Genomic DNA, 14,127 nt, shown 5'->3' with positions numbered 1-14,127 from the left:
AAAGTTGAAAGAATATTTTAAAAATAAATTAGAAAATTTTAGGCTTTTTTTTGTTTAATTTAGAATAAGAATATTTTTTTTAAAGACAAGGAAATGAAAATAAATCCAGGAGAAATGACCTTTAGAAGAAAGCCGGATGAGGACTGACTGCCAAAAACTCGATGCCGTCAAAGCGGCAGTGAAATTTGGAGGCATGGTTCCTTCTTCTTTCCCCTTTTCTATTCTCAACCTCACCCATTTCTTCATCTTCTTCTTCAATTCTTCCTCTCTGTGAATCCCTTTCGCCATGTTCAGGCTCTGGAAATGGTATCAGAACTGTCTCACCTTCCATCCGGTGAAAACCCAAGTCATCAGCTCCGGCTTTTTATGGGGCACTGGCGACATTGCCGCCCAATATATTACTCAATCCGCCGCCAAAAACCGTCTTCTTCAAACTTATGTGAGCATCAATCCCTTCGTTTTGTGTTTGTTTCTTACTGTAATTTAATGAGGTTATCTTTCTTGATTCCTTCTTTGAGCTGGTGGTTTTTCTTTAATTCATCGGAATTTTCTTGTTCGCATGAATTTCTCTTGTTCTTGGCTTGTTTTCGGCTTGATTTTAGTTGAAGAGATGGACTATTTTGTTTTCTTGTTTTTGCTATCAGATGATGGCGCATTTGCTATTTCGCCATTTGATTCTCAGTCGAAGCTTTTAGCGATTCTTTAGTTTTGATCGAGATTCCGCTCATGTCGAGTTTGAAATTGCCTCAAGTTTCGGAGATCTCTGCTTTGTAGAATCAATCAGCCAAAAAGTATAAGGGTTTTCGGTCATGTGTATGTTGATTCTGTATCTTGATTCCATCCTCAGGTCAATGGTCTTTTCATACCTTCAGTGCATTATGAAGTCTCCTGATCAATTGAAATTGGGCTTTGCATGTCTAAATCTCTATGAAGGATATTTGTTCTCAGTTTCTTGACAATTTTTTATAGTAGAATTTATGCGTACAATGTAGATTCTTCCAATATTAAAGACTTTAGGGGAGTTTGGTATAGGTTTTGGAATAGTGAAAAATGTATCTAGCCAATTCAAGACATTGTTCATGTTCTTTGTGGTGGTGTTTGGTCACATTGGATACTCTAAAAAACACTTAAAAGTACCAAAAACCACTCTTCTTCATAGTTTGTTTGAAATTGCTTTCAACTTTTGGAGACTACTTTTTACATCAGAAATCCCAGAGCATGTGTGAGATCCCATATCGGTTGGAGAAGGGAATGAAACATTCCTTGTAAGGGTGTGGAAACCTCTCCCTAACAAACGCGTTTTAAAATCGTGAGTCTGACGGCGATACATAATGGGCTAAAGCGGACAATATCTGCTAGCGGTGGGTTTGGGCTGTAACAGCATGTGTCTGAATTAATTTATGTTTCTGAAGACTTGGATTGTATATCGTTGAATTATCCCTATTGGTGGAACCTCCATAAGCTCAAGCTTTTGTAGACCCATCATATAACAGTTTCTGAATTGTCAATTTCCTTGTTATTTCACTACCTTCTTGCCTACTCCTAGTTCAGATTTGGCATGATTATCTGTTTACTCTCAAATTTCAAACATTGCTCTGTGTAAGTGAACCTGATATGCTGCTTTTCCGACCATACGGGGGTGATGATATGTGTTGTGTCGAGATAATTTGTTTGGTTGTTCCAGTTCAGACTTTTAGCACGGGACTGCAGTTCGCAGCTCTAGATTTGTAGTTAGGTTTTGTTAATATAGTGGGATCATTTGATAGATCCTAAACCAGTCATCTATTTTTTGTTTTATTTTCCTTTCATTTTTTGCATTTTTATTTCACCTCAGTCGTCTTTGGTTTTCCTTCGAAATTGTTGCGTGCCATGTGATGCTCTTCCTTCATTCTTCCTTCATTTTTTGATCTGAATAACTTCTTGAACAGAGATTACGTATATATTATAACTGAACTGATTCCCACAATTGTTGTTTTATGTAGCCAGATGCTGAAGAAGAGTTCAAAATCAACTGGAAACGTGTCGGTATCACAAGCATGTTTGGATTTGGCTTTGTTGGACCAGTCGGCCACATGTGGTTTGTTTCATTTTTCTTTTCCCTATCCACTTTTTTCCATATCTATCATCTTTGTTACCAAATGGGAAGTGCCATCAGTATTGCTTGAATCATGATTTTTTTGACAAAAATTGAAATGCTTAATCTAATGACATCCTCATTTATAAGAATAAGCTGCTATTATTCTGAACTTTGAGTTTGGTCCGGACATTTCTTTATCTTGGCATATATGTACCGATGTTCAGAATCGGGTTTTGAGGCCACAAGATATGTAGAAGATTTGAACTAAGCTTGCTGATGAAAATTGGTTTGTCTAATTTAATCTCCGTTCTCTATATAAGAGAAACAACTGGATAAGAGTCAATATTCACACCTTAAAACAATTAACAGCACGACGTTGTTCTCTAATTTAGATTCTTGTGTTGAGTGCAATAGTCAAGAAAAAATCGTCGGTTTAGACTTTTTTAGTATCATACCATTGCAAAATGTATTGAATTAATCATACCATTACAATTGTTCATAGAGTTATCTTAATAAGTCAAGCTTTTAGATGGATAATGTACCTAAGTTTCTTAATATTAAATACATTCTCAATATTTGGTTAGATTTCGTTCCATCTCTGGTTTTGATAATTTTGGATCCATGAAGTTTGGGTAGGATAGTCTGAAGGTGTATAGCTTGTCTGTGGCATGTACAAGAAAATAGATTTCAAAGACACAAGTTTATTTAACATAAGAGTTTGGTTTGTCAATTTCTAATTTGTAAAAGTTAGCGTGTATAAATTGTAGATTTCGTGAGCTTGAGTTTATGTAACCATTGGGTTTAGGAAACTTACTGTGAGATCCTACATTGATTGGAGAGAGGAGAGAGGAAAGAGTACCAGCGAGGACGAGGTGGATTGTGAGATCTTACGTCGGTTGGAGAGGGTAACGAAACATTCTTTATAAGGGTGTGGAAACCTCTCTCTAGCAGACATATTTTAAAAACTTTGAGGGGAATCTCAAAAGGGAAAGTCTAAAGAGGACAATATTTGCTAGCGGTAAGCTTGGGGCATGACACTTATATTTTGGGAGAAGTAAGTTCATTTACCACGTGTAGGTTTGACTTATTAATGTCGGGACAAACATAACCTGCACCGTTTGTTAACGTCGGGGATGCATTAACTTACTCATGAGCTAAATGCCACTGCTAAAAAGTTGCCGGGAATGATTGAAATACTTGTACATTATATTTGTACACAGATTTGTAAGAAATTTGATCCTTTGGCAGGTATGAAGGCTTGGACAGGTTTATAAGGCTAAGACTTCAGCTCCAGCCAAAATCAGCCAAGTTTGTAGGGGCAAAACTGGCAATGGATGGTCTAATCTTCGGACCGATCGACTTAGTCGTCTTCTTCAGTTATATGGGATTTGCCAACGGCAAAGAAGTTTCTGAAGTGAAAGAAGACTTGAAGAGGGATTTCGTCCCGGCGTTTCTCTTGTCGGGTACGGTGTGGCCTATCATTCAGGTCGCAAACTTCCGATACGTCCCGGTGAGGTACCAACTCCTGTATGTTAACTTGTTCTGCTTGTTGGACAGTGCTTTTTTGTCATGGGTTGAGCAACAAAACAATGCTCCTTGGAAGCAATGGTTTACTTCTTTTAATCCTTTTAAAGAACGATGAGAAACTTTGAGAGCCATCTTCTCAATCTTGTAAGCCTTCTTTTTCTTTTAATTCATCACATTGGACAGAGGAAAGCTGAATTGTTTGTTCCCTTTATAGACTGTAAAGATATTATAACCGACTTTTGTGCAATCTGTATGTGTTTCAATCAATCTATCATGTGCCCTGTTCTAATCAAATGTTATATAGCCCATACATTGGCCTGTGAATTACCAACTTTGACCCTGTATTTCTTTAAAGCTTTGCACATTTATGTTCTATTTTAGTCTTTCTTATTATTATTATTGTTGTTATTAAATATTCTTAAAGTTTTAAAATTTTTAATAATACTCTGAAGTTTAAAACTTTATATCAACTTTTTGTTGAAATTTTTGAAACTCGAATCCAAGTGATTGATTCACAACGGCAAGTTTAGGTTGACTTTTAATCAAGTGATCGATGAAATTTGCTTGATAGGGGGGCTTCTATTCAACAACGCAGACTAAAGGTGCTCTCCGAACCATGCTGGATAGTCACACATCACACGACTCTCAAACCCAACCTGTGGTGGATCTCGAGAGACAAAGTCAAAGCGCTTGGACTCAACCGAAAACCTTCCCCTCAACCGATATTCCCTTCCCTGATTTTACTGTAAACTAGAAAATAAATCGTTATTTAATCCTGAACCTGATCCAGCAAGGAAAGACTCAACATTATTTTGTATTTAATAAGATTCGAAACATTAAATGTGTCTATAATATGCTTGAGAATTAAAGCAAGATGTAAAATATTTCTTTTTTTAAGTTTAGAAATCTATAATTATTCAAAAACTTTAAAGGATATAATAACATAAATTACTTCAAAAGAAGAGAAAAATCCAAACATACCTCATCATTATTCTGAAAAAGAATAATAATAATAATAAAAAAAGAATAAAAAAGAATTATGAAGTGCCACAATAATTATAAATACAATGTGAAAACATGATAGCCAAAAAGAAAAAAAGAAAAGAAAAGAAAAAGAAATAAAGGGAAAAAAATGGGGTTAAATCAATGAGAAAATAGCGCTATTTTTTGTATCAATCAAAGCCAAAATAACAGCCTGGGTTTGTTTCTTTACACAGAAAAAGAAATGCAAAGCTTTGTGTTTCAATTGTTTCCACTGAAGCCTCCACTCTCTTTCTTCACTGTTCTCATCTCCATTTCTCTAGTCGTTTGCCCTTCGCTGCTCGTCCCCGACGGATACAGCCCGTACTCGCTCGTCGGTCGGCTGTACTCGCTACTCGCTCCATACTCCGAGCTTCCCAGTGCCATCTTCCTGAACTTCCTCAAGTCCTCGTTGTACTGATGGGTGTCATAGTCTGAGCTTCCATGAGAACTATACATTGAGCTCTGCCCGGGTTTGATTCCTTCGTTGAGATCCGATAGTGATGCGTCTCCTTCGAGCGTTCGTACTACCTGCTCGGTTCATGGTTGTAGAGGGTTCAGTGTATCCACATGGAGTGCAATATTGGAGGGATTTTAACTCATTTACCTGGCTCATTCGAGGTCGACGCCTTGCAGAATGTCGCACGCAAGCAGCAGCACATTCGATCATACGAGCCATCTCAGTGTGGTTGTAGTTGTTCTGAATACTCGGATCGATCAAAGCATCGAAGTTTCCATCTTCTAGAGCTCGGTTCAATAACGGCCTGGCCTGTAACGGATCGAACAGATTTGATCATTTGAGATGTTTATGATATGCATCCAATGTTGAATGCAAGTGAATTCAAAACAAAACACAGAAGCTGACACTGTTAATGCGAAGTTCGTGAACGATATGAGAACTTACCCAGTCTACGAGACTATCTTCCATGAAAGTATTACTCGTATCGACCGGTCGACGACCAGTGATCAACTCCAAAAGCATAACCCCAAAGGAGAAAACATCCGACTTCTCAGTAAGTTTGCCACTCGAGGCATACTCCGGTGCAAGATAGCTGAACGTGTGATGGGAAAGGTTGAGAAGAAAAAAACGACCAAAGATTCGACATTAGTTATGCATTCATTCCACCAAAATCTATGACGCAAGATCTCATCGACATCGCATAGGTGAAGATTACGACAATATGATGCAGCTGAGAATGAAGTAGTTCTTAGGGATCAGACATGATGTCTATTGCATTTCGAAACACTGCTCGTGCTCGAGATATTTTACTTTTTGGGCTTTTCTTTCTAGGCTTTCCCTTCTCAGCTTACCCTCAAGGTTTTTAAAACGCGTCTTCCAGGGAGAGGTTTCCACACCCTTATAAGAAATGTTTCGTTCCCCTCTCCAAACCAATGTGGGATCTCACAATCCACCACCCTTGGGGACCCAGCGTCCTCGCTGGCACACCGTCCGGTGAATGGCTCTAACACCACTTGTAATAGCTCAAGCACACCATTAGCAAATATTGTCGTCTTTGGGCTTTCCCTTTTGAGCTTTCCCTCAAGGTTTTTAAAACGGGTCTACTAGGAAAAGGTTTCCACGCCCTTATAAGGAATGCTTCGTTCCCCTCTCCAACCGATGTGGGATCTCATACAAGCTATGACTCTAATTCATTCTAGAAACACAATAAGCAGTAAATGACAATCTTCCTCGAACAGCATTTGAAAAAAATAGGAGTCGAGAAACGACATACCCGAAAGTACCCATCACTCGAGTCGATACGTGGGTATTAACATCAGAAGAGAACTTTGCAAGTCCAAAATCAGCAACCTAGTTAAACAAACAGAGTTGCCTTAGCATCCGAACCAGAAGAACATAACAGATCCTTAGTTTTTCCAAGATTTTAAAACGACTCCATTGGAGTTTAGCTTAGCTACATTCGATATCGACCCAGCACAAACGTGTCGTTAAGAAAGACGATAACAAATGCAGATTCAGCTCTCAGCCAGAACAACAATAAGAAAACTAAACTTCAATACCATTGCTTCAAACTTGAAATCCAACAGAATATTAGCGGCTTTAATATCGCGATGAATGATTTTCGGGTGACCTATTAAACAAAAGAGTCAAAACTGAATACCGTAACCAACAATATCCATATCCATAATTCTATAAATTTACCATAAAAACACTTACAATCCTCATGAAGATAAGCTAATCCCTTTGCCGATCCTAAAGCGATTCGAAGTCTCGTCTGCCAATCCATGGTCGGTCGCCCTTTACCTGCAACGATGAAGATATCGATCGAAGCTATCAATGTGTAAAGCTTTAGCAGAGATAAGTTCTTATGTAAGATTGCATATTACAATGATTTAGCTTTACCATGTAAATGAAACTCCAAAGTGTTGTTTGGAACAAACTCATAAACAAGCAATCTTTGAGACCCAGTTATGCAATATCCAACCAAAGAAACAAGATGTTTATGATGAACTCGGCTGATGATATCGACTTCAGCCTGAAATTCTCGTTCGCCTTGCCCGCTCCCGACTTTCAGCTGCTTGACTGCAACTTCCTTGCCATTAGGAAGAACTCCTCTATGGACATATCCGAATCCGCCTTGTCCGAGGAGATTCGCATCTGAAAATCCATCGGTCGCCATTGACAATTCCTCATAAGTGAAAGTACTTTTTGAGAAACCAAAGGCCATAGGAGGTGGCGGGGGCGGAGGGAGTGGATTTTCAGAGCCAGAATACATAGAGCCTGAACCTCCACTGCTACTCATATAAAGCTGTGGAGGCGAGGGCCGACTCCCGGTCGGCGAGTGCAGGGGTCGGGATGCAACGGCAGGAGGAGGAGATGGCTTAGGCGCCATCCCGATTAACGGATCGGGTGGCAGAGGAGCATTGTGCTGCCATTGCTGCTGGCCACCATAAGGGTCCACTGTCAACAACAAAATAGCAGAAGCAAATAAGGTCATCTAAAATGGCGGAAATAAGCAAATTGATGATCTGAAGTGTTGCCATGGCAGACATGAATCATACAATCAGGCGAATAAGAATCATGAGAGGAGTACTTCAATCGATTAAAGCAGATTAAAATTTGATCGATTCAAATGAAGAACAGCAAGAATTCAGTAAACCCTAAAAATTTGGAGTGCCGCTAAATTTCCGGCGATCGTTTTACCTTTTGGTCCTGACGGAGGGTGTGGATAGAATCCTTCTTCATCGCGTCGTCTTCTCCTCTTCTTCGTGCAACAAAGACACATTATACTTAGCAAAAGAACAATTACGACTCCACCAATTGCGATTCCGACGACAAGTCCAGTTGAAATATTAGGCGAGGAGGAGGAGGAGGAGGAGGAGGAAGGCGGCGATGACGACGGCCTCGATGGAGGCGGAGGACTTCTTGATGGAGTGGACGGCGTATGAGAAGTCGGAGGAGGCGGACTGTGGCCGCCCGGAGGAGACGGAGGGCTAGTAGAAGACGGAGGAGGTGGAGAAGTTGAGGGAGTAGATGGCGGAGACGGCGGAGGAGAGGGAGACGGCCGCGAGGGAGAGCCAGTGGGCGGGGTGGGCTGGGGAGTAACCGGTGGTGGTGAAGAGGGAGTGGCCGGAGGTGGGGCGGATGTCGGCGGAGGCTGAGAAGGAGCGGGCGGCGTTGCAGCGGCAGGCGGAGTGGTAGTTGGTGGAGGTGTAGCGGCCGGTGGCGGCTGCGAAGGTGTCGATGGCGGCGGCGCACTGGGGGTAACCGGCGGCGGAGCTGTTGAATTGGTCACCGGCGGAGACGTCGGCGCCGGAGTAGGGGTTGACATCGGAAGAACGGGAAAAAACCAGTGATCAAAAATCCGAAATCAAAAACTCTTACAAAAAAAAGAAAAATCAAAATGGATTATGTTGATGAGTTCAAAATTAAAATCAAATTCATTCGAGACTGTTGATAAATCAAAATTCTCTTCACTTTCTCTCTCTACATAGACAGAGAATAATGGTCTAAGAGAACCAGCTGACGCAGACGCGGCCAACGAGGCGTGCTTTTTCTTCCCTTTTTTTTTTCTTTCTCATATACGCGATTTCGGCCGTTTGAAGGAATTTAATTTCTACGTAAAATTACCATTTTACCCTCCATACCTTTTTCTTTAATTTGTATTTAGTTGTTTGATTTACCTTCTTGTAATTTCATTAATTTTAATTTAATTTTTGCAATTGTGACCAAAAAGTCAACTTAGCTTCACCAATATTTACTTCAAAAATTAGAAATTTAAATATTCCATAAAAGGTTAATTACGTTAAATTAGCGTATGATTTTAAACTTCAATACAATCTATTTGTAAAATCTCTTGAAATAAAAATGAAATCAGAACGAGACAAAACTATCGACATAAGAATGATAATTAGAGTTTTATCCACTAAATTATGTTCCGATAAATAATATTTTTAATATATAGCTGTAACCAAGACGGTTTCTAAGGAGATTAGGTCGGATCAAATATATCGATGAAAAAATAAAATAATAAATTAATCAAGTATCCATTTTATTATACCTTTGAAATATATATATATATATATATATATATATATATATATATATATATATTATTTTATTTTATTTAAAAATATTTTTTGAGAGGGTCACATGGAGTGAAAGAATCGTCGTAGGTGAGCTGTCCAGCTCGGACAACGGGCCTGCTAAGTGGGGCCTACACGGCTGTCCCGCGAAATTTTCCTTCCATTCTACACACTCGCCTCCGTTATCTTCTTCTGAATTATTATTATTTTTTTTTTTTCATTTCTTGGAATTTGAACAATTTATCCATTTAATTTTAAAACGTCAATTTATTTATATCGATCCATAAAATATCATTTTTAATCATGTCCGTTTTATATTTAAATAAATAAATGATTTTCAATAATAAATTAAAATAAAAAAAATAGAAAAATCTTGCTAAGTCAACCTACCTCAAGTGGTGCCTGCTAGATTTAGTCCATGGTCGAAGTAAAATTTAAAATTTTAATTCTAACGAAAGCGTCTAAATATTTGAGAATATATTAAATAATAGTTTAATTTTGTTTATTCGGAAAGATAACGACCATAGATTAATACATAAAATAAGTTATTTCTTTGTTGTAAAACTAAAATGGAAAAAAATCTAAAAAACAATTTAAGAGATTTTTATTTTTAAAAATTACAAATTATTTTTGTNTTTTTTTTTTTTTTTTTTTTTTTTTTTTTTTTTTTTTTTTTTTTTTTTTTTTCTCTCTCTCTGCATTTTTATTATTTTAAAAAAAAAATTGTTTGATTGGGCGAATAATATTTTTGCTAATTTTGGTTGTAGGGTACAGATTTTGGTGGGTAGCGATTTGGTGGAAAGTCTCCCACCAAACTTATCATAGTCTCGAGTGGGGTCCATCGCCGTCTTAGTTTCATAAGGCTGTCAACCATGTGATCTTTTGTACATCCNTCTCTCTCTCTGCATTTTTATTATTTTAAAAAAAAAATTGTTTGATTGGGCGAATAATATTTTTGCTAATTTTGGTTGTAGGGTACAGATTTTGGTGGGTAGCGATTTGGTGGAAAGTCTCCCACCAAACTTATCATAGTCTCGAGTGGGGTCCATCGCCGTCTTAGTTTCATAAGGCTGTCAACCATGTGATCTTTTGTACATCCGACACCACATTGTGAGTATTCTACACTATCATCTCCATTTTTATTACCTNCCATTTTTATATATATATATATATATATTCAAATTTTCTCAAACCGAGTCATATGGATAATTTCGAAAAAAAATAGAACTCTATAATGAAACGAAAGTATTAATTCTCGTAGATACTTTTTAAAGTAAAAATCTCTTCATCCAGTTAAAGAATTGAACGGGCATCATCCAATTCTACTGTTAAACTCATGAGTTACTGCCGGTAAAGTCTAGGACGCCTATAGTTGATTAATATAAATAATATGATTTTTTTTTCCTTTCAAAATCCTATTAAATTCATATAGAATAATTAAAAAAAATGGTATTAAAAACCAAAAACGGTTAGATATTAAATATTATATAAGATGAAATTCATGAAAAAGTTCAAAAAAAGAAATTAAAATTGATTAATTATGAAAAGGTAAGATGGGAGTGGTTATTTTGCATCCAATTTTCATGACAAAAGAATGGAATTCAATGCATGGAGTGCTTATTTTGGCAGCCAAACGGAGTGCAATTAAAAAACAAACGGCTACCGTTTTAAATTTGAGAGAGAGAGAGCCCCACAAGGGTGCGTTTGGACAATCAAATTCATCCAAACCATACCTCTCAATATCCCAACTCCTCTTCTACCAAAAAGTTTGGATATTGTTTGTCCCACCAAACAACGCCTAAACATGATTGCACAAGAAACTCCAATGTTCTATGTTTACATTATATTTAAAAAAAAAAATTCAATCCAATATAAAATTAAATTTTATGTCTAATAAAATTGTGTTTGATTCATAAATTATATCTAAAAACAAAATTTTAAAACTTTTAATTTTGAAAGTTTCAATAATAAATAAAAACAAATTCCAAAATTTTGTAAATAAACTTGTAATTAATTTTAAAAAATATATATTTTATAATAAATAAACACAAATTTTCTTGTTTTAGAAAAAGTCCAATTCAAAATACAAACATTTGACCATAATAAATGAATAATATAAGGGCATGCATGGTGGTATATTTAATTATTAATTTGATTATAATTTAAAACCATTTTCCAATAAAGGCAAAACCACTCATTTTAATTGGCAAGTGCTTTGTTTTAAGTGCAGTTTTTGGTTGACATTTTTTGTCCGTCCTTGAATTTCTAATATTTTATTATTGTTCCACAAAATTTAAAAAATATTCCCTTATCTTTTAAATTTAAAATTTTGTATTTAATAAGTTAAATTAACCACAACAAAAAAAAAAAAAAATTAAGATTTTAAAGTTTGAGTGAATTTAAAATTTAATAGATCAATTAATTTTAAAAAAATTGAATATATCAAGACCCTATTAAACAAAAAAAAAATGAAATTTCTCAAATTTAATAGACAAAAAAAACAAATATAATAAATTAAAATGGCCAAGAACCAAGAAGATTCCAGCCCATCCGCCACTCATAGTGACTTTGATCATGCAAATAGAATCCATATGAGATAAAGTGAACTAAGTGACTGATTTGATAAGTAAATAAAAAAGATTTTGCTTTTAATCTATTATTTAATTTTATTTATCTTCTTTTTGTTGTAGAAAAGAGAGCTTGCTTTCTAAGCTAGAATATATACTATATAGTTGAATAATTGAATAATTCCGATTATTTTGGGTTCTTATTTTCTACTAAATAATGATTTTTTTCAATCAATTAAAGTACGAACTAACATAGAGTATTACCATGTTACTATCGCCCCCAATAAAAAATTGTGAGGAATAAAATTATTTTATTAATTAAAAAATGGGTTTAAAGATGAAGTCAAAGATTAGGTGACCCACTTAATATATATATATATATATTTGTATAAAAAAATTAGTAATGAAAACGGATTGAGGTGTGTGGCTGTTACTCAAAGTAAAAGCCAAACAAGCTGTACGCCAAAACAAAACAAATAAGATGTGGACAATCTTTTCCTTTAAAATTTGACAATATAAGCATATTTAGAACCAAATTATTATCGATTTCAATTAGTAACGAAACAAACAAGAGTATGATAATCAAGGAATATTGAAGTCAAAATTTTAATAAAATTTCTTGAGATGAAAATGAAAAAAATAAAGAATTATATATAATTTCATGAGATGATCAAAATTATATTGAATCATGATTTCTAACGACTTTCAACTTTTTTAATTTTTAAACTGTCATTATGAACTTAATTCAATAAGTTAAAGCATGAAATTCGATTAAGAAGTTAGAGGTTTAAATTATAACCTTATGTATCTAAAAAATGATTTATAAATTAAATGAAAGAAAACATGGATAATGACTAAAATTATGGTCAATTACCTCTAATAGGGTTTGACTATAGATTTCAATAAATAATTAAAAATAAAAGGAAATTGTGGGAAAAGATAGAGAAGACATAGGAACATGAAAGAGAAAGCATAAGGGGAGCACATTGGTAGACATGAAAGGAGAAGAAAAAGGATTAGAATCCAATGCTTAGATTTGAAGTTAAGAACATTTAATTTTCAAAAATGAAATAATAATAAAGTTCTTTTAAATAAACGATATAAAATAGAGACATTATTATTTTAGTATAAATTATTCGTTAGCAAATTCTAATTTTTAAAATAATAGAAAAATAATTTTAGGGTGAACCAGAAAAAAGGGGGGGAAATTGGAAAAGGGAAACAAAGTGGGGAAGTCCCTACCCATTTTCTTAGTGTTAGGAATGGAAGTGGAGAGAATCATTACTTAAGGTGTGAAATTTTCTAAAGAAAAGTTTTCCTTTGTATATGGAAGGGGATATCCTATTTATTTTCCAACCTGATTTTTTTTTTTTNTTTTTTTTTTTTTTTTTTTTTTTTTTTTTTTTTAATGTGTAATAAAAAAAAGTATCAACTTTCATACATTCTTGTACCCTATTGGCTAAAAAATAAAATAGAAAATGGGAACTTTAAAAAAATAGCTGATATTTATTTTAGATTTTTTAGAAGGGTAAGAAGAGATACTAATATTATTAATTTAAAAACTAACATTACAAAGATTCAAATATAAAATTTAATGGAAAAATGCTGGGGAGAACTTAACATTATAAAATACTTCTAAAAACATGTTTTTAATTAATTATTCAAAATTTAAAAGATAAAAAAATATATTTTTAGTAACTTTTATATAATAAAAATAGTTTTTAACTATTTCAAAACCACTCTTAGTCTCTAAGATATAAGATTTCAACGTAAATATATTTTATTCAATTTTTTAATAAAAATAATAAATTTCTAAAGTTTAATATATAACAATAAAAAAAAAATAGGCAAGTTAAAAAAAATCAACTTACCATTTTTTATTATTATTTTTTTTTTTGTAAAAAGTCAAATAGACTTTAGAGGTTAAGAGGGTTGAGAATTTTTTGAAATTATGAAGACCATAAAGTTTTTTAGTCCAACTCAAAATCCCTTTTTAATAATGTTTGAAAATGGGAAATTGTTCAATAATTAAAAAAAAAAAACAAACAATTTTTAATTTTATACAACTAATATGATTTTACATTTCAAATCAAATCAATAAGAAAACCTAATATTTTCATGAATATATTCTTTAATTTTATAAATAATTTCATATCAAATAATTGAAATGAAATAAAAATAATTTGGATTTTTCCATGTGTTTTCTTTTTCATTATTACCTATCCACAAATAAAATATTTCATTTTTCTTTATAATAAAGAATGGCCAATTACAAATGTTCCTCCAAGTTGCTAAAAAGTAAAAAAGCATTGTCTTGCTATCCAATGTTAAATTGGTTTTTTTTTTTTTTTTTTTTTTTTTTTTTTTTTTTTTTTTTTTTTTTTTTTTTTT

General features: G+C 34.2%; 2 protein-coding genes across 3 annotated transcripts; one reads left to right on the top strand and one right to left on the bottom strand.

Annotated features, from left to right (window-relative positions):
- Positions 1-113: 113 nt before the first annotated feature.
- On the top strand, positions 114-3,928 carry LOC111799223 (protein SYM1). Of its 2 annotated transcripts, none has more exons than XM_023682677.1 (3): positions 114-439; positions 1,987-2,077; positions 3,326-3,928. In XM_023682677.1, exons 1-3 carry the CDS (start codon positions 304-306, stop codon positions 3,717-3,719), a joined length of 621 nt encoding a protein of 206 aa, XP_023538445.1. In that variant the 5' UTR covers positions 114-303; the 3' UTR covers positions 3,720-3,928. The 2 variants fall into 2 exon arrangements, with proteins under 2 accessions (XP_023538445.1, XP_023538444.1); XM_023682676.1 differs by having other exon boundaries at positions 115-439; positions 1,983-2,077; positions 3,326-3,898.
- Positions 3,929-4,742: 814 nt separating this feature from the next.
- Positions 4,743-8,648, bottom strand: LOC111798927 (proline-rich receptor-like protein kinase PERK1). Its single transcript, XM_023682281.1, has 8 exons — positions 7,788-8,648; positions 6,987-7,544; positions 6,801-6,887; positions 6,644-6,714; positions 6,358-6,434; positions 5,529-5,676; positions 5,232-5,393; positions 4,743-5,155 (listed from the first exon to the last, which is right to left on the bottom strand). Exons 1-8 carry the CDS (start codon positions 8,413-8,415, stop codon positions 4,847-4,849), a joined length of 2,040 nt encoding a protein of 679 aa, XP_023538049.1. The 5' UTR covers positions 8,416-8,648; the 3' UTR covers positions 4,743-4,846.
- Between the last annotated feature and the right edge of the window lie 5,479 nt (positions 8,649-14,127).

The sequence above is a fragment of the Cucurbita pepo genome, chromosome LG07 (genome assembly GCF_002806865.2).
Source record: "Cucurbita pepo subsp. pepo cultivar mu-cu-16 chromosome LG07, ASM280686v2, whole genome shotgun sequence".
In the NCBI taxonomy this organism is placed as follows: domain Eukaryota; kingdom Viridiplantae; phylum Streptophyta; class Magnoliopsida; order Cucurbitales; family Cucurbitaceae; genus Cucurbita; species Cucurbita pepo.
The sequence above is the reverse complement of the archived record's forward strand: the minus strand, read 5'-3'. Positions and strand labels throughout refer to the sequence as shown.